The sequence below is a fragment of the Osmerus mordax genome, chromosome 9 (genome assembly GCF_038355195.1).
Source record: "Osmerus mordax isolate fOsmMor3 chromosome 9, fOsmMor3.pri, whole genome shotgun sequence".
NCBI classification, from domain to species: Eukaryota; Metazoa; Chordata; class Actinopteri; order Osmeriformes; family Osmeridae; genus Osmerus; species Osmerus mordax.
In genome coordinates this window covers 2,552,482-2,569,978 of record NC_090058.1, presented here as the reverse complement: position 1 = coordinate 2,569,978, position 17,497 = coordinate 2,552,482, and the positions used below count along the sequence as shown (strand labels likewise).

At 43.1% G+C, this 17,497-nt stretch overlaps 5 protein-coding genes across 5 annotated transcripts; 2 read left to right on the top strand and 3 right to left on the bottom strand.

The window, feature by feature from the left end:
* The first annotated feature begins 1,712 nt into the window (after positions 1-1,712).
* si:ch1073-416d2.4 (coiled-coil domain-containing protein 42 homolog) lies at positions 1,713-4,412 on the top strand. The gene is made up of 9 exons (XM_067243832.1): positions 1,713-1,934; positions 2,056-2,098; positions 2,276-2,449; positions 2,601-2,758; positions 2,848-2,930; positions 3,075-3,247; positions 3,537-3,647; positions 3,841-3,957; positions 4,079-4,412. The coding sequence occupies exons 1-9, from the start codon at positions 1,816-1,818 to the stop codon at positions 4,259-4,261; spliced, it is 1,161 nt and encodes a 386-aa protein (XP_067099933.1). The 5' UTR covers positions 1,713-1,815; the 3' UTR covers positions 4,262-4,412.
* Positions 4,413-4,577: 165 nt separating this feature from the next.
* LOC136949403 (ubiquitin thioesterase OTUB2-like) lies at positions 4,578-6,492 on the top strand. Its single transcript, XM_067243680.1, has 6 exons — positions 4,578-4,826; positions 4,971-5,048; positions 5,159-5,277; positions 5,361-5,445; positions 5,730-5,921; positions 6,106-6,492. Exons 1-6 carry the CDS (start codon positions 4,824-4,826, stop codon positions 6,313-6,315), a joined length of 687 nt encoding a protein of 228 aa, XP_067099781.1. The 5' UTR covers positions 4,578-4,823; the 3' UTR covers positions 6,316-6,492.
* Positions 6,493-6,497: 5 nt separating this feature from the next.
* On the bottom strand, positions 6,498-10,981 carry ddx24 (DEAD (Asp-Glu-Ala-Asp) box helicase 24). Its single transcript, XM_067243679.1, has 9 exons — positions 10,916-10,981; positions 9,699-10,684; positions 8,800-9,351; positions 8,479-8,632; positions 7,841-8,353; positions 7,588-7,663; positions 7,300-7,488; positions 7,078-7,207; positions 6,498-6,827 (listed from the first exon to the last, which is right to left on the bottom strand). Exons 2-9 carry the CDS (start codon positions 10,678-10,680, stop codon positions 6,583-6,585), a joined length of 2,841 nt encoding a protein of 946 aa, XP_067099780.1. The 5' UTR covers positions 10,681-10,684; positions 10,916-10,981; the 3' UTR covers positions 6,498-6,582.
* Positions 10,982-11,279: 298 nt separating this feature from the next.
* On the bottom strand, positions 11,280-13,062 carry serpina10b (serpin peptidase inhibitor, clade A (alpha-1 antiproteinase, antitrypsin), member 10b). The gene is made up of 4 exons (XM_067243723.1): positions 12,480-13,062; positions 12,047-12,320; positions 11,820-11,967; positions 11,280-11,633 (listed from the first exon to the last, which is right to left on the bottom strand). The coding sequence occupies exons 1-4, from the start codon at positions 13,060-13,062 to the stop codon at positions 11,442-11,444; spliced, it is 1,197 nt and encodes a 398-aa protein (XP_067099824.1). The 3' UTR covers positions 11,280-11,441.
* Positions 13,063-13,691: 629 nt separating this feature from the next.
* On the bottom strand, positions 13,692-17,466 carry atxn3 (ataxin 3). Its single transcript, XM_067242904.1, has 10 exons — positions 17,428-17,466; positions 16,732-16,896; positions 16,607-16,651; positions 16,401-16,486; positions 16,079-16,145; positions 15,830-15,917; positions 15,588-15,723; positions 15,327-15,493; positions 15,045-15,210; positions 13,692-14,959 (listed from the first exon to the last, which is right to left on the bottom strand). Exons 1-10 carry the CDS (start codon positions 17,449-17,451, stop codon positions 14,869-14,871), a joined length of 1,035 nt encoding a protein of 344 aa, XP_067099005.1. The 5' UTR covers positions 17,452-17,466; the 3' UTR covers positions 13,692-14,868.
* Positions 17,467-17,497: the final 31 nt, after the last annotated feature.

Genomic DNA, 17,497 nt, shown 5'->3' with positions numbered 1-17,497 from the left:
GCAGCGGTCGATCAATGACAACCAACAGTGGGGGAAGAACAGAAAGGGGCTCAGCTGTGCTTAGATTATTTTAGGACTGTATTGACATGTGACAGCAGCGGCAACGCCATATATGTCACAACACGCCAACGGCTAAGATAAAGAAAACGACACCACTTTCTGAGGCACGTCAGCTATGTCGTGGGACAAGTGTTAACCCGCACATTTTTACATAATTAGTCTCTCTATGTAGCCTATGTATACATTTATATTATTAATATAATAGGCTGGTAGTCCTTCTATGTTAACACTGGGATCAATCTTCTTGCATTGAGTTGATGCTTTAAGGACCTAATTTCATGAAGAGCTCAAATAAATCTAGCCATTAAATTGATGTCACATTTATTAAGTTAGACTGTAAGAAATTTTAAAAAACGCTACAAGAAATTCCATCACATTATATGGACAGTGTATTTAAACAGCACCAACTGTCTCACCGTATAGGTTCAGTTAGTCTTTATTTTGGATGAGAGGCAGCCTGGTCTATAGGTTGCTCTCTGGCATAGTGTCCTGGGCTCCCATTGGTCCTTGAACTGGCTGCAACATCCTGCTAATCCAAGAGCCTTCTGTTGTCCTCATCGCTCTGTAACTCTCCAAGTAAAATTAAGTTAAAACTTAAAACTCTGAAATGAGAGTTGCAATAATAAACATTTAGACACGTCCTCATATCCCAAAAAGTAAAACATTCCCAAGAAAATGATCTCACAGCAAGTAAGATAAACAGAACAACTGGTTATTGGAAGATAACAGCACGCAAAACGAATCACAAAAGTTAACACTCGGACATTATTTCTATGTACAGTTCAGATGTTCAGCCTGAGGACCAGACGCAGTCTTGTGGATGTGAGAGAGTACAGCTAGCTGTGCCGCCAGATAGCTTAGATCAAGAGATCCCGGCTGTAGGGATGCCTTTTAAGGACACGTTCAACTTTGTTTGGTTCCACTCCACAAAAGGCTTCTCTGGCTCGAGGTATGATAGTGGAGGTAATGAGTCACACTCACACTCACACCCCACACATGCCCCCCCTAATCAAGGAAATGTTAAATGATCAGACATCAGACTCTGTGGATTAGGTTTGGGTCTGAACATAGGCTCAGAAGAAATATCAAAGTAACTTATGAGCATCTGAAAACATTTCTCCACTTGAATGAAACCTTTAAATCAATTCGGTGTATTCCGCACACAAACACCAGTCGTCCAGTATAAACCAGGCAAAAAAAAGGAGGGGGTCAGAATACTGGTTTGCAGCAAATGGTATTAATAAAATAATAATAAGAAAAATTATAATATGTGCCATTTGACCCAATTATAACAGTAGGCTACACGATGCATAATATAAATAATTATTATTTACTGGACAATACAGAGCGTAAATTACAATCGAAATGAATGCTCCACTTGCATGAATTAAACGGTCTCTAAAGCGTCAGTCCTAACAAGTTAGTGGTCCAAAGTACCTTTCACTTGTATTCCTTGAATGAAACAGAACGCCTCCTGGGCAGTTGCTATAGCAACCAAGAAACGATCCCCTCGCATTCCCTTCCCTTACCCCTCTGGTTCCCCGGCAACATGTAACACAAGTTCAAGAAAAACACCCCTATCCGGAAATACCCTTGTAGCTCTCTTGTTGATGTGCACGAAACAATTCTTACAAAGATACACCAGCTGCTTACATTTTTTTGGAGAGGAACTTTTGTATAACTGTTTACCCTCAAGGCTAGTTGAAAAGGCGACTAAAGGCTACTTGAAAAATAAAAGTTGCAACGCCAACGAACATGGACATCGGCTCCTCTCTTCCTTTCTTAGATAAAGACGATTCTCGTCTAAGGCTAAAAGTGGAAAATAGAATGAGGAACATTTTTGTCACGCAAGTAGATGACGCCAGGTATGTTGTGTTTCAGTAAATACATTTGCATTGGATTTATTGTAACAAACTTCCAAAGGATGACACATGTATTACAGTCTTGCTACTATCATTTCCATGAAATTTGCATAATCCTCCGTTGCTTTCATAGAGAAGAAGTCGACAATGTCAATCACATACCTGTTATAACAGAGGTAAGAGAGCGAAGTCACAATTATAAATGCAGCCTAGGCTAGTATTGCATTTTGTAAGAGGGAAATATAATGTATTACCGGTGGCCTATACCTGTGGCCACTCGTGGTGCATATTATTAGGGGTTAAGATAAAAAATAAAAAAAGTTACTTATGCTGAACGATTGATATATTTTTAGACGAGCAGAATCCTGGACACTGGAGTCAACACTCTGCAGAGAACACGGCTTCTAAAGAAACAGGTGGAGATGGATGAGATGGACAGACTACTGGCTCTCAAACGTCATGATTTCAAATGCCATATGCAGGCCCTGGCTCAGAGGAGGGCCAAACTGGAGCAGAAACAACAGGAAGTGAGTCACCTTCACAATACTTGTAGTAAAGCAGCAGAAAATAGATATATGCAAATATATGCAAATCTTGATTTATTACACGCCTGCCTATTTGACGAGACAAACTAAATCCGTGACTGTCTTTTCCCTGGGTTTCCTTGCTCTCATGCAGACTCGAGAAAGAGCGAATAAATTTGAGAAGTTTGTGGAGGACAACGAGGGGAAAAGGCGCAGAGCACTTAAAAAATACCAGCTCGCAAAACAACAGAACCATCTAAAGGAAATAGAGAAAGAGGAACTCGCAGAGCTGCTGGAAAGGCTGCAGGCCAGGTAAGAGTGGACCTTTGGACTTCATACTCACTTCATACCGATGAACATAGTTACATATCACCTAAACTCTTTCTTCTGTCTTGCCACAGACAGCAATATTTAAAGGACAGAGTGACCAAATACAAAATGTATGAAGACTACCTAATGAAAATCTTAGACTTTCTGCCGGAAAGTAAGTCACTGTTTTGCAAGCCACATAGATACAATAGGCCTATATGTATAAAGTGTCTTGACATCCGATACATAACTGAACTTCGACAATGAGCCACTGGCTCTGGTTAGGCCACGTACTAACACTGTGACATCCAACCGTTAGATTACCTGGACTATGGCTCAGACTCTCAGGTCATGCCCATCATCCGTCGCCATGAGACCCTGTCCCTCACTCACCAGGATCTGGAGGAGCGTGTGGGCCAGCTGGTGGAGGAACTGGAGGAGGGCCACCGCCACCTGGAGGCCCTGAAGCAGGAGCACAACTCCAACAAACTGGTTAGACATGCCACGCGCACACACACACACACACACGGTAGAACCGAGTCGAACTGCTTTAAACTCCCTCCTCAGTATAAATACCTCCCAACTGCGTCATCAAAGAGTCAGCCCTTTGGTGGCGTAGCTGGTTAGAGCTGTGGACAAGAGTCAGAGGACAAGAGTTTGAATCCCAGTTGGGGGAAGATTGGGAGGAAGTGGAGAGCAGCACGACCACACCTGTTGACAGTAACACAGGTGCAATGCATTTAGTAATGCCTCAGTCGGCACTGATTCTGTTTTCTCCAAGATGGCAAACAGGACGCTGTCTGAGCTGCAGAGCCAGTGGGATAGCATAAAGGAACAGAACAAACAGAAGGAGATTAACTTACTGATCCACCATGGGCAGTCAAGAAACAAGGTCTGGGTTCAGTTACACAACATGTACTCTAATGGATGGACGGAATAACCATAGACTGACACACACTTCATATAAATGTGTTTCTGGTCAAATGTAATTTGTAAATACTTTTTTCCAAGCATATGTCACAAAGGGCTTCACATATGTCCATAGAACGGCAACTAAACCAACTTAAACCCTAATTTCTGGGCAGCTTGAGGAAGTAGGATGTCTGGTCATCGCTGTGAGGAACCTGGGAGAGCAGTGCTACTTACAGAATTATGGGCCTTTGGAAGAGATGGACATGCTAACAATACTGGACATGGTCAAGGTAATACATGTTTGGATTCCTGAGAAATGTATGTCAAGGAATCCCATTTTGTCAGACAATTTGTATAGCATCATATTATTTAGTATGTTTAAATTTGACATAAAAGCTGGTTTCCTTTTAGGAGTTTATTCTAGAAAGGGCAGACATGGAGAAAAGAGTCACACGACTGATGGAGTCTGGCTCTGCAATGACAAGCGCCACAGACAGAGGGTCAGGAACTTTGAAAAACAATAGCAGAACACAACTGAAAACACAACTAAAAAGTGCCAGTAAGATGAGTGGGAAGAGTGGTATGTCCAGCTGATCAACATTAGGCAGAATGTTTGAACAATTCAGCTTGTGCTTTTTTTGTCCGTTTCAAAATGGTGTATTGAGGCTACACATGCTGTGAATCAACGTTTTGTTTTGTATTTAAAATAAACAGAATTATGACTGATGCTTGTGATTAAACATATTCGAAAGGACCTCTGTTGTTTTGTTTATTTTAGGGATTGTTATATCAAACAAATTAAGAAATAAAAGGGAAATAATATTTTGTTACGTTTTTGCCATTGAGTGCACTGTCCCTTTAACAGTAAACACGTGGGGAGCTAAATATCCGGTCACTGTTGTTGGCGTTCCAGAAAAATGCAACAGTTCTAGAATGTGCATTCCCTGCTACTTACTAAATACCATAGTTACGTGTCGAGTTTTGCCAAGCGCACGAAATTCATAAACAAGACTAAGCATGCCATAACTGCAGTCAACGTTTTCTGTCGACAATGTTTACCTCATTTTCCATGATTGTTAGCCAATGCTAATGGATTTCGGAGACCGAATAATCCAACTCTGTCAGACTGAGTTCTTCGAGGTTGAGACGTTCCGCTATGGTAATATTTTTGCTTTATTATATTACGATAGCCACCAATTATTTGGCCAATATTACAGTAGCTACAGTACATATGAATGATGCAGTATCGTGTGGGAACCCCACATCTAAGAGATGACTAATGCTACTTTTGATTCGTCTTCAGGCAGATACACGACCGTTGGTTAACAAAAAAGAGGTGTTCTCAGGGTTGCTGGACCATCCCGGTGATGCCCGATATAAGGTACGCTACAGCCTATGTTTACTGGAAAAAACGTGGCGACAGCCTTGGAATTTCAATAATCTTTATACTTGAAAATGTACCTGCTGTGTCTAACAACTATAATATTGCAGGAGATATGCAGCCAATTTGCATTCGTGAGAAAAATCCAAGGAGATGGAAATTGTTTTTACAGAGCTCTGTGTTTTGGACATCTGGAATCCGAGTTAGAGAATGGCAGGGCTTTGCAAAGGTGTTGCATCACTTTTCACCAATTAGCTTTCCAAGAATGTGCATTTTACCTACGAGTCTAACACAACCTTTTCTGTGTTTCAGGTTTAAAGACACATTGCTGTTGAGTGAAAGAGAATTGTTATCTGCAGGTTTTGATGAGAGCTCTTTCAAAGATTTGCTCAATGTTGTGAGTTACCTTGTCTACCTTATTACTAACTTGAAATACATAATACAAGAAAAGACACCCCCTTCAGCATAATTTAAATGAACAGATTAGCGAGTCAGTTATCTGCTATACTGTCCTCGTATGGTGTTGTTTGTGTTATTGAAATATAATTTGATGATTATCTTGTAATGTATTAAGCATTACGTTTAACCACACTGACAGAGTACAAGGCCGGGATTTGGACCTGTAACCTCTTGATCTGCAGTTAAACGGCTCTAACCACTAAGCTGTACCCTCCCATGTAGTTCTTGGATGTCTTGGGACAGTGTGAAGCTGGAGGACAGGAAGGAACACTGTTACGACTCTTCAACGAGAAGACGACCTCCAACAGCCTAGTGCAATACCTGCGTCTCCTCACCTCAGCCTACCTGCAGAACCACGCCGACTTCTTCTCTCACTTTGTGGAGGCACCCAATCTCAAGGTGTACTGTACGCAGGTCAGTACGAACCGAACACAGCCTTCGCTGCCCTCTAGTGGCGAATCAGTAGGGCAGTTGGGATTTGTTCAGAACATCAATAATCAATCAATAAACTGCACAGTTTCTGGAATCTACCCAGAGATCCGTTACAAGCTTGTTCGCCACGGTCACAATGTCCATTTTTGTGTTCTCTCCCGATCAGGAAGTGGAAACCATGGCGATGGAGTGTGACCACGTGGACATCTTGGCTCTGTCTGAGGCCCTGGGAATCGGCATCCATATCGTTTCAATGGAGAGGAGTGATAAACAGCAACTGGTTCACCACACAATCCCAGAGGGGGCCACGCCCTCCCTACACCTCCTATACAAAGCATCCCACTATGACATTCTATACCCGCACACGTCTCACTGAGGGGCCCGTCGCTGGCTTCTTCTCATCTCAGGGTTACACACCTTTCTAGTATGCCAAGAACTATTAAACTCAAGCTTTTTAAAGAATGTTAAAACTGTATTTAACTGCTTTTTTGTACAATAATTCCATCTGGATTAAATGAATTTGAAGACATAAGGCTATATATAGTCTCTTAAAAACAATTGCATTTTGTTTTGTATTTTCATTTACATAAAAAAAAAGAAAGACAGACAAGACAACCTCCCGGTCTTCTCGTGGACATTCTTATCAAGTCACTGGGGATGTTTTTTTCTTTAGTTTTTGTTTCTTCCTCTGGATGGAGACGCTGGTCAGAGCCGTTTCCACGCCAGCCAGGGGCAACTGGGGCAGGGACAGCTTGCCCATCTGAGTGGGGTACCTGGTCTTCATCACGTTTTTGAAGACCGGCTGAGAGAGGAGGTGTTTAAGATGCCTCTTCATTCCCTTCACCATCTTCTGCTGTTGACGCTCATCCTCCTCATCCTTCCTCCCACCTGAGAACAGCGGCATAGGTTTCATCATACATGGGGGGCTTTTGAAAACAGCAAATCTCTCCCCCCACACACTTTTTATTAAGAAAATCATATTTAACGGCCACATCCTCAGTTACTTATAAAGCTGTCCTGCCCACATCTGAAAGCTAAGCCTCTGCCTGGAAAGACCACAAAGAGGATTATATATTCAGTCCCTCCTCTCAGGTCATGTTTATTCAGTGTTTAGGCATCGTAGTCTACACGGTCTTACCAAGTAAAAGGTCCTCATCAAGGTCCACCTCCAGGGCTTCTGCTGCTTGCTGGAACCAGGAGTTGTGTTGCTTCTCTTTGCTGTTGTGGTACTCCTCCTTCTCGATCTTCCTGGCCATGTTGACCCGCTCCTAGCAGAACAGGCATGTACAGCATTAGCAAGACAGACCTGATTGTGCATCAGTTATGTTCCGGATTCCCTCACACGGACGTTGGGTCTAACCTTGATAGCTGCCATGCAGTTGCTCTGAACGGGAAACACGGGGAGCTCCTCGTCCTTCCCGAGGGCCCTGTAGATCTTCTTGAAGTTCATCATGTCGTCGGGGCCAACCAGGAGCAAGCTGAGCCCCTCTTTAGCAGCTCTCGCTGTCCGGCCACTTCGATGAACGTACGTCTCCGACGTCCTGGGGACCTGGAGCACACACGACAAGGCCGCTGATGTCAGACTACTGAGGTTTGATCTGACCAGTGATGAATAACTATTAAAAGACAATTTTATGGAAAGACATGCCTGGTAGTGAATGACATGTTGAACATTTGGGATATCTAGACCTCTTGCAGCAACGTCAGTGGTCAGGAGAACCGAACTGTAAACAAACAAAAAAATAAAAACATTTAGGTTATTTCTGTGTTGTGCAATTATAAATAATATATTAAAATGATAATAGCAGACCAACTGGGACCCTTAAAAGTCTCTGCTAAATAATGGAACAAATCCTGGCCTTTAGCAAAAAACAGCTGACAGCATTGTGCTCCAGACTTACCTCTCCCTCTCAGCAAACCTCTCCAGGTTCTTTAGGCGCTGTTTCTGATGCATGTTAGCATGCAGCGGGAGGGGGGTGATTTCCAAGATGACCAGCAGGGAGTTGAGCCTCTTGATGCAGTCGATGCTGTTGGCAAACACCATGGTCCGGCCCGGGTACTGCAGCAGGAAGTAGTACAGGAAGAAGTCCTTCTCCTCTTTACTGCAGTGGATCCGTGTCTCAGTCAGGCTCTCCACTGTGGCCTCCTTTCGGGTCAGGTCGATGACTTTGGGCTTGGACTTGATCCCTACTCTGTCCATGAGGGTCTCGATCTTGCTCCTCTGATCCAGCCTCCTTCCTTTCTTCTGCAGCACGCGGGTTGGCAGGCTGTGAGCCATCGTGAGGGTGGCGGAGAACACAAACGTCTGCCTCTTAGGGTTGAAGTGGATCGTGTTTAGCATTTCCAGCAAGCTCTCCAACTCAGCGAAATGGCCTCTTTCAACCATGCGGTCGGCTTCATCAATGACAAGGCACCTAGGGTGAAGAGAAAAGAAAATCATAGAATTACATACCACAATCAAAATTCACTCAGTGAAATAAATTGGTAACAGGTATGAAAACATAATTGCGTATGATGTAAATGTTTTCCTGTAATGTACCTTATCTGTCTGAGGTTCACCAGGTGAGGGTGCTTCTCCTTGATCAGCTCCCACAGGCGTCCTGGGGTGGCGATTACGATCTCAGGCCGGCGCTTCAGCATTCTGACCTGCTTCTGCTGAGCCATCCCACCCACCACGATCGCCGTCCTGATACCTGCACACAGAAAACATCATTTAAGGCTCAAGGACATGTGAACCGTGAAATCACAGAAAGACATCTTCTGAATTCTGCAGGATATTGACATTAAACATCAACTTTTATTTCAATTAGTGTTAGATGTTATGATGACTAATATCTGACTCTGATTTTCTATCACCTACCTGTGAACTTTGCCACAGCATCGATGTGGTGCTTCACCTGGACAGCGAGCTCTCTGGTGGGGGCGAGGACCAGACCCAGCAGAGGCTGGTTCTGACTGGCTTTCAGAGCCTCCTTATCTTCGGCCGTGTCGTCAAAGTCAAAATCCACATCCTCGATAACCTTCACACACCCCATCTGTTCATCTCCACTCTCACCCTCCTCTTCCTCATCTTGATTGGCGTCATTGTCGACACAGACGCTGTCTGGATCCTGCGTGTCATCTTCCTCTGGTTCTGCCATTCCCTCCCCCTCCTCTGCCGTACCCTCCTCCTCTCCCTCTGAGGCTTCCTCACTTCCAGGCACTGCGCTCTCATCCCTGGTCTCCGTGGAGACGGCCGCCCCAGTCTCTCCACTGCCCTCTCCTGCAGTCTCCAGAGTGGGAAGGTACAGACTCTCCCACGGTGCCTCTGCTGGCACCTCTGCTCCATCCTCGTCCGGCGTCTCGGAGCCCTTCTTCCATTCCAGGATGGTATGGATCATGGGGATAGCAAAAGACAATGTCTTGCCACTGCCTATAATGAAATAACATTAAACAAACAACAACTGAAGATCCTGAGTGTTTAGAATGTAAAGGCTTTTATTAACTACAGAATGGCTTATCCTCTACAGCAGTGGTCCCCAACCCTGGTCCTCAGGGCACCCCTGTCCTGCATGTTTTAGATGTTTCCCTGCTCCAACACACCTGATTCAAATGAATGGTCTGCAGAGCTGGATAACGACCCATTCATTTGAATCAGGTGTGTTGGAGCAGGGAAACATCTAAAACATGCTGGGCAGGCGTGCCCTGAGGACCAGGGTTGGGGACCACTGCTCTACAGGTTATGCTCACCAATACCAAATAAATACAATTGTAATTCACCTGTCTCCGCTGCTCCCACGATGTCCATCTGGTCTCTGATAGCGGAAGGTAACACCAAAGCTTGAATTGGAGTGGGGGAACCGAATCCAAGACTGCTCAGTGCCTCGAGCACCGTGGCAGGAACAAACAGATCCTTCCAGGCACTCACATCTGCGCATTGCTCAGAAGAACCAGAAAGACCTGCATTGGTCCAATTCTTTTGTTTCTTTTTTGAGAGTACAGCCACTTTTTCCTGGGGGGGTGGCTTTGTTGTTGTTTGAGATGTAAGGTCCGTCTCCTCTGCTTCTGTTTGTTCATCTGTATTTTGTACTTCAGTCGGTTTTTCAAGTTGTCTCTTCTTTTTCCTATTTCTCTTTCTCTTCTTGCTCTTTGCATTACCAGGTTGTGTGGGAGCCGCCTTCTCCGGAACCACATCTACTTCTTTAGACGCACTCTCTTCCACACTCTGTTCGCTGTTTTCCTTCCGCTCATCCTGATCCTGAGCTTCACTTTTCACCTCATCACCTGCAGAGCTGTCCGGCTGTCTGCGATCTCCTTCAGGCAGTTCCTTCAATTTTTTCTTCCTTTTCTTTTTAGGTGGTTTATCAGAGGTTTCTTCTTTTTCGCCAATTTCGACACCGGTCTCTTTCTCATTTCCAACGGCCTCTTGCTCATCTCCAACGGCCTCTTGCTCATCTCCAACGGCCTCTTGCTCATCTCCAACGGCCTCTTCCCCTCGCGCTTTTCTTTTCTTAGCCTTCCTCCTCTCCTTCCTCTTCTCCTTCTTTAGTGCCTCCTTTTCTGCTGCTGCTTCCGCCTTGGTAGGGTCAATCAGACGGTAGTCTGTCAACTCCTCGAAACACACGAGGCCACCCATGCCCTCTTCTGAGAAGAAACTAGGGTCGACATCTATCGCTTTCCATGTGCCTTTAACACGAATCCCCCGTTTAAGTGATTTCTTTCCGCTGGATGGGCGCTTGTTTTGAATGCCTTTGGTCTTCATGTTTCTGTGAGAAGAACCAAGCTAATTAATTATACAGGTCATTGTTTGCCGCGGCGATGTGCATGTTATGATTGAGACTTCGTAACTACTGTTTAACTAGCTAGCCTGTAGTTAGTTAATTTATCTAGCTAGCGATATGTGGCTTGGCTTTTTGCTATCCGAACTATTTGTACATGCATTCGAAATGTAAAAGACGTGTATTACATCAGATTATGTTACTGACAACCAAACATACCTTTACTTGCTGTCGGGATTCCAGTTGCACAAGCCACTGACACATTCACGCATGACACGAGGGCGCAGCCATTGAATACCGAAGTCCCGCCCCGGAAACAGTGTTCTTCTTCTTAGAAATTGATTGGCGGATCGCAGACAATCCTAAATGCATACAGCGACACCTACTGTTCCGGAGTGTGGCCAACCTACCTACATTTTTCTTTCTGAACTTTATTTTAATGTTTTTCAACCTTTCGAAAAAAAAATCCAAATAATTTTTCTAAAATATTAGTGCCCCTTGTATAGGGCACCAGCGTGCAGATACTTTTAATCTTCACCACTCCATTCAAAACACAGACAACTGTATTGCTTAGCTAGTGCTTTATATGCAGATTTGTTATCAGTAGTCACAGTCTTTTACACAATTATTCACTATTCAAAATATCGAAAGGCACAAAGGTGTCATATTAGTTCTTAGAACATTTCAACCAGTTTAAATATCTATGTTACGAAATAATACAACAGGGAAACACAAACACAAAAGCTTAGTTTTTGGTGGGGTCAATCACTCTGCCCATGAACAGCAAGCTGTTGGTGGCCTCGTGGTAGATGAAGAAGAAGAAGGGTCTGTTGACGATAAAGGATGGGGGTAAGGAATGCCCAGTGATGCCAACCGTGGTGGCAGCTGCTGCTGTGGTGCCTATCTCGTCCACCTCAATCACAGCCTTGTGCAGCACCTAGAACAACATCCACAAAAACATGTATGATTTATGTATTGATTAAGGCTGCCAGGGTCCTTTCCTACACATGAAGAGAGTGGTGTTTAGGTGTGATGATAACCCTATAAACTACTAAGACTATTCAGGAAGGAGAGAGCTGGACACGTTGGTCAACACCGTGGTGGACGAGGCCACCAAACTGACCTCGGACACTTTCAGGGGTGTCTTGTTGCTCAGTCTGGTGAGATTGGCTGTCTGCTGGAAGACTGTGGTGATTCCCAGATTCGGTAGGATGTCGTGCATGTCGTAAGATTGCTCCATTCTGAACTTAGGCAGTTGAACCTCAAGTTTCCTGTGACATTCACATCGAAGGGTGAAACTTAGTAAATAATGCATAGAATTTTCATTTTTTCATTTTTTTTATTACTTACATTTTTTTCAGGTCTCTGATCCACATGAGGAATTTCTCAGCAGTGATTTCATCATCTATTGTGGTGTAATCAAGGCCCTTGTTGGGAAGGAGGATCAACATTGAAACTCCATTCATGTATGGAAGCTTCAGGACCTTACATTTCAGGGCAACATCTTCCATCATGTAATACTTGTCCTCTCTAAACATCATGGGAACTTGAACTATGTTGTAGTTGTTGATGTAGAAGCGTTCATTGCCAGTGTTAAGGGGGTCAAAGGGCATCTGCCACTCACCTAGGTAAGATCAAACAGGACATAAAAACAAATATTATCCGAGGAAAAACAATGTTCTTTCATGCATGATTTCCTCATTCAGAATATGTTACACAAGTTGTGCATAGAAACAGAACATTTCGAGATGAGATGTACGTCTTTAACCATGATTTCCCATACCCTGAAAGAAAATGGTGTTGATCAACATGTGCTGGATCAGTGAATCCAAACTGGTTATCATCTCTTTTACTTTGTTACCCGTCTTGCGCTTGATATACTCATTAATCATGGCAATACTGGACTTTGTGTCGGAAAAGTCCACGTTGTTGATGTCAGCGTTGAAGAACTTCTTGATCTGGTCACTGAAGGCCCTCTTCACCTCATAATTCTGGTGAACAAAGAAAACTGTGCTTTGGTCAAGTTTCAGTAATCCGTCTTGAGTGATGTTACCATGGAGATACTGGAAAAGTTCTGGAACAAGATCTGGTTGGTCTTCCCGAGCTAGTTGGGCTAGGTTAAGGCCTTTCAGTATTTCGTCTTGTGTAGGACCTACTGCTGCCAGGGACAGGGTTGCAAAAGCAGTTGAGATGCTCAGGGGTGAGAAAAATATGTTTTTGTCGTGGGAAGTAGAGATTTGTCTGTATAGGTTCATAGCAAAGTCCATGTTCTTAAAGGTAAGGTCTGTGATGTTTGGGGTTTGTAGTTGAGTTAGGTAGATTGGGAACAGGGAGCAAATACAACTGAGAATGAAAAGGAGTCCCATCTTTCTATTCCTTGATAACTTCTCTTCAGCCCCGTCTGTAAAAGTTCAGATAGCAGGAGGTCAACAAATGTTTTTAGGATAAAACATCAGGTTATAAATAGCAATGTGTTTTTATTATGAATGACTTGACACAGATAAACTAAACTAGATTCTAAATACTTAAGAGCAAGATTAGTGTACCATGTGGTATACCAAATCAAAAGATGGGAGAAAATAACAGAAAAACATGAATGAGAAACAAGCTATGGTCAATTTATCAAGTACAGTAATAGTCTAAAGAATATTTACAGAAATGCTATCATTACATTTTAAGTGAGAAATAGCTCTCAAAGAGTTCACCTACCGTTCAAGCCTAGATATCAGCAATGTATTCTTTCCAAAACTTCAGACAATATTTGGGGAGGCAAAGTACAAATGTTTATGTACGATTATCTATTAACTACAACTCAAACACCAAAAATCTTTCACTTGCTTCTCAACTAATTCTACTCTGTCCATGTTATGAATATGCAAAATACTTTATCCAAGCCTATTCAAGGCATCACTGTATATACTTGCATGTACAGTATAGTATCCTGTATCTATAATAATTAGACCTGAAGATCTTCTTAACCACAAAACTTTTATTTTCAGAGAAAATAATGAAATGCAGTAAATTAATGATGCAATTACATGATAAAGTATAACAAACGATTGTTAAGTACATATTATTGTAGAATGACAAGAAGGGAAAACCATTAAGCCCCATACATAACAGTAGTATGATCCATAGTATCTGCAATTACAGTTTCAAAAAGCCTAATAAATCAAAGTAAACTTAAATCAAAGAAATTCATGAATCAATGAATTGATATCTGAGTTATCTATTACAGGACAGTACCTCTAATCCTACATTGGATTTATGCATTTCTATTTGGGAGCGGGGCAATACCGTCCTTTTAATTGGCACTTCCAAATAATTCAGTGGCAAATTCCATGTAAACACGGTGATTGTAAACACTATTGTTCATTTTATATACCATTTTAATGTACATAATATAAAATAGTGTTTGACCTTTCAAATTTGAATGCCATCTTGGGTCTGAGACTGTTTGAAAAATATTATTCATTTTAACTGGTCAAAGCATATTCTCAACCTCGAACCTACGATTCTCAACACTGGTTGCAAGATGTTTCTTGACAAGTAAAATCAATTCACTTTAATGGAGACTTTTCTCGGGGCATGGTGCTTTCTTCAAACACAAGTTGAAGACGAGACATGATGGTCCTACACCCTCCCACGCTTCTAATCGTATCAACCAATGGTCCCATGTACCTCTTCCACCTTCAAGGCTGGTGGGTGACTCTGGGTTCTGGATTCTACCCCACTATCTGGTCCTCCGACTCACTGGTGTGTCACCTCTAACCCCCATCCAACACACCCGAGCACAATGTGCTCCATGAAGACACTTCATCACCCCCTTTCAGGGGGGAAAAAACAAGTAGTGAGATAACAAACAAACAAACCAGAAATCAGAAATTGAAGGCGCTGTGGTGCAAAGGCCAACACAGACTTTAACTAACCGCATGGCAATTCCACATCCTCCCTATTCCCATTAAAGTGTCACAGAGTTAGATTAGACATGTGCTTTTTTTGGCCTTCTCTTGGTTGTTATTTTCTACTCTATTCTGTCTGCAAAACTAGCCAGGGGAGGTATGTCAGCCTTCTGGCCAGCCATCTGTTTGCATGTGGATAGAGTCAGAGGTGGGGTCGCCAATCCAGGCAGGTGGTAGTCAACATAGGCTTCAGATGGACCTTCCTCTGCATCACTGGCTGCGCTTGGATTGTGGTTCCTCTTCCTGTGTACCCTCCTGCTGGGCAGGAGAGGCTGGTTGAACTTGTTGCTGTTGGGATTGCCTGTGTCAACAAAGGAAGATATTTTGAGTACATATGGATGGCGGGGAGGGGGTTCCAATTTCTGTAACCGCCCACAGACACAGACCTATCAAAGTAGGCTTGTCTCCTTCTGCGGAGTTCCTCTGCTGTGAGCGTCTCGCTCTGAGCGCCCCCTGACGTCACCCTTGCCGCACTTCCCGGGGCCTGGCCGGGCATCTTGGCGCCATGCCCCGCTTTGGGCTCTGCGGAGGTCTTGTTGCTCATCACTGCCCCTAAAGACGAGACACAGGAACCGTGACAACCACCGACATGACACTTAGTTTTGAAGAGAACGCTCCTAGAGTCCATCTATCCACATGCTGCTGACGTTTCCCCGTGTTTGTCTTACCCTGCATGCTGAGCTGTATGGCCCTGCGAAGATCCGCCTCCTCATCCTCCACCTCCATGTCCTGCCGGCTCATGGCCAGAGCTTTCCTCAGCTCCGCTTCATCCTCCTCTACCACCCCCTCCTCCACACCAGGGCCCACCTCCATCTGACTCTGCCCTAACATCCGGCTGCTCAAAGAAAAGTCAAAGACTTTTAGATCTTATATTCAGCACACATCATATCTTATGGTGGCTCTATGGGGCCTGTTGTGTACAGCCATACCCTTGGCTGCTTGTTGACTGGCCTTCCTCTTCTCCGATCAGCTTGGGGCGCTGCTGTTGCTGCACTCTCATGATCTTCAGAATCTGCTCTGCTTCGCAGTCCGGAAGGTTACCTCGAATCACGAATATGGAATAACCTGCACACAAGAAGGACTTTGTTTTTACCACTACTATGCAGAAAAATTTACATGAGGAAATCTTTGAAGTTCTTAGAATATTCATGAGATTCTTTAGTTTGTTTACCTTCCTGTTGTAACTGTGCTAGAAAGAGGGCTAGATATGTGTCTGATATCAGCTCAGGTCCAGTCAGCAAAGAGTTTAAATTAAACCACTGCAATATTAAACAGATAGTGATGAGAGAAAAGTGTATCTGACCTGGAACTAAAGGTGAATCAACTAAATGTATGTTCAATACCCGAGTTCAAACTATGATCTATTGCAAATGTATTAAAAAAAACAAAGCTACGACTGCATTGCCATTTGCAGACCTACCTGTTGTCCAAGTTTCCGTACAGTGAACCAGTGCTCCTTGTAGTTGCAGATAAAAGCCTTTTCGTTTCTGAAACATTAGCGTGTTCTTTCAGCAAAGAGGTATCAAGCTAGCAATTTATTTGGTTTTCACAATGTTTCACATGTTTGGGGCTATCTCGTTGTTATGATCAGTGACCTATGCACTTTTGTAAAACTCTCTCTTGGAAGTCGCTTTGGATAAAAACGTCTGCTAAATGCGTAAATGTAATGTAAATGTAGCAAATCAAACTGTGTGGCAGTAAAATATTTGTTGTGTGTGAAACTGCATCCAGTGAATTCTTACATGGGGTTTATCATTAGTCTTTGGTACTCTCTGCTGTTGAAGAGGAGGAGTTCCAAACCCCACACTCCTAGAGCATTACTGATGACCTGCAGATGACAAATCACATGAATGTTGCTCAGAACAGGATATCCTCTATCCTGTAGGTTTACACATACATAATAGTGTAGTCTTAATAGTGCAAATAGTTTGATAGTCTTAAAACTCACTTGTATTGAAAAGAAACCGCTATCATCCATGTTACCAGATGGTTGCTGCGAACACAAACGCAACATAAGTACTAGCGTAACTCTTCGTAACATAACAATCTTCATACCGACCCCTCATCATTTACCTGTAAGAACGTTCTGTACTCCTCACTGGCCATACCCCCTTCGGCCATTCTCATCCGTTCCTCTTCATCCAGTTGATGAGCGATGGACGATAGGTCCACAGGGGTGAAATATTCGCCTTGCAAAAGGTTATTTAAGCAATGCTGAGCGCACAGAGAGCCTTCTTGCTGTGAATACAATAATTAATGTTTTAAAACACATCACGTAACTTACTATATTTTCAGACAAGCCAACCAAATCCACAAATTTCAGAAGATATTGGTTCTAGCTATATGTGTGTTAGACCGCAATGATCCTATGTATATAGACTCGTAGAAATCGAAATTACATGTCATGACTGAGCTAAGTTAGCTAGCCTATCATACATTTACATAACGAAACTCAAGTTTAACGTGTACAAGTTAACTACAACTCATGAGTTGACAAACGTTTAAATAACAGTTTCTTGCGAACCTTCACAAAGTTGATAATCATTATGTAGAACACAAGCTTACTTAGCTGACTAGAGCTAAACTAGCTTGCTAACCATGCTAACAAATAGCAAACATTACTAGTAGCTAGCCACTAAAGACAGCTAATGTGGTCCTTTCGATCTAACTGTAGACAATTTGCTAACGCAATATTGTACCATCTGAACGCAAATTCAGTGAACATACAAGAACACAGTTAACATTTTGAAATAAAATAAACAAGCTTACTTTTTCATGAAAGATGGACTCCATATTTAATTTTCTACATAATATTGCACTCTGACCTTCGACCTTGCAG

Bases quoted from the DNA above. Each gene is read 5' to 3' on its own strand.
- si:ch1073-416d2.4 (XM_067243832.1), top strand. From the start codon at position 1,816: ATGGACATCGGCTCCTCTCTTCCTTTCTTAGATAAAGACGATTCTCGT. The intron at 1,935-2,055 runs GTTTCAGTAAAT...TTGCTTTCATAG, and splicing joins GATGACGCCAGGTATGTTGT to AGAAGAAGTCGACAATGTCA. The intron at 2,759-2,847 runs GTAAGAGTGGAC...GTCTTGCCACAG, and splicing joins CTGGAAAGGCTGCAGGCCAG to ACAGCAATATTTAAAGGACA.
- LOC136949403 (XM_067243680.1), top strand. The intron at 5,049-5,158 runs GTACGCTACAGC...ATAATATTGCAG, and splicing joins CCGGTGATGCCCGATATAAG to GAGATATGCAGCCAATTTGC. The intron at 5,446-5,729 runs GTGAGTTACCTT...CCTCCCATGTAG, and splicing joins TCAAAGATTTGCTCAATGTT to TTCTTGGATGTCTTGGGACA.
- ddx24 (XM_067243679.1), bottom strand. From the start codon at position 10,680: ATGAAGACCAAAGGCATTCAAAACAAGCGCCCATCCAGCGGAAAGAAA. The intron at 8,354-8,478 runs GTACATTACAGG...TCTTCACCCTAG, and splicing joins GTGAACCTCAGACAGATAAG to GTGCCTTGTCATTGATGAAG. The intron at 7,208-7,299 runs GTTAGACCCAAC...CTGTTCTGCTAG, and splicing joins ACTGCATGGCAGCTATCAAG to GAGCGGGTCAACATGGCCAG.
- serpina10b (XM_067243723.1), bottom strand. From the start codon at position 13,062: ATGGGACTCCTTTTCATTCTCAGTTGTATTTGCTCCCTGTTCCCAATC. The intron at 12,321-12,479 runs GTATGGGAAATC...GATCTTACCTAG, and splicing joins CAACACCATTTTCTTTCAGG to GTGAGTGGCAGATGCCCTTT. The intron at 11,968-12,046 runs GTAAGTAATAAA...TGAATGTCACAG, and splicing joins ATCAGAGACCTGAAAAAAAT to GAAACTTGAGGTTCAACTGC.
- atxn3 (XM_067242904.1), bottom strand. From the start codon at position 17,451: ATGGAGTCCATCTTTCATGAAAAA. The intron at 16,146-16,400 runs GTAAGAATTCAC...CTAATGTTTCAG, and splicing joins AGACTAATGATAAACCCCAT to AAACGAAAAGGCTTTTATCT. The intron at 14,960-15,044 runs GTCTGTGTCTGT...TTGTTGACACAG, and splicing joins AGACAAGCCTACTTTGATAG to GCAATCCCAACAGCAACAAG.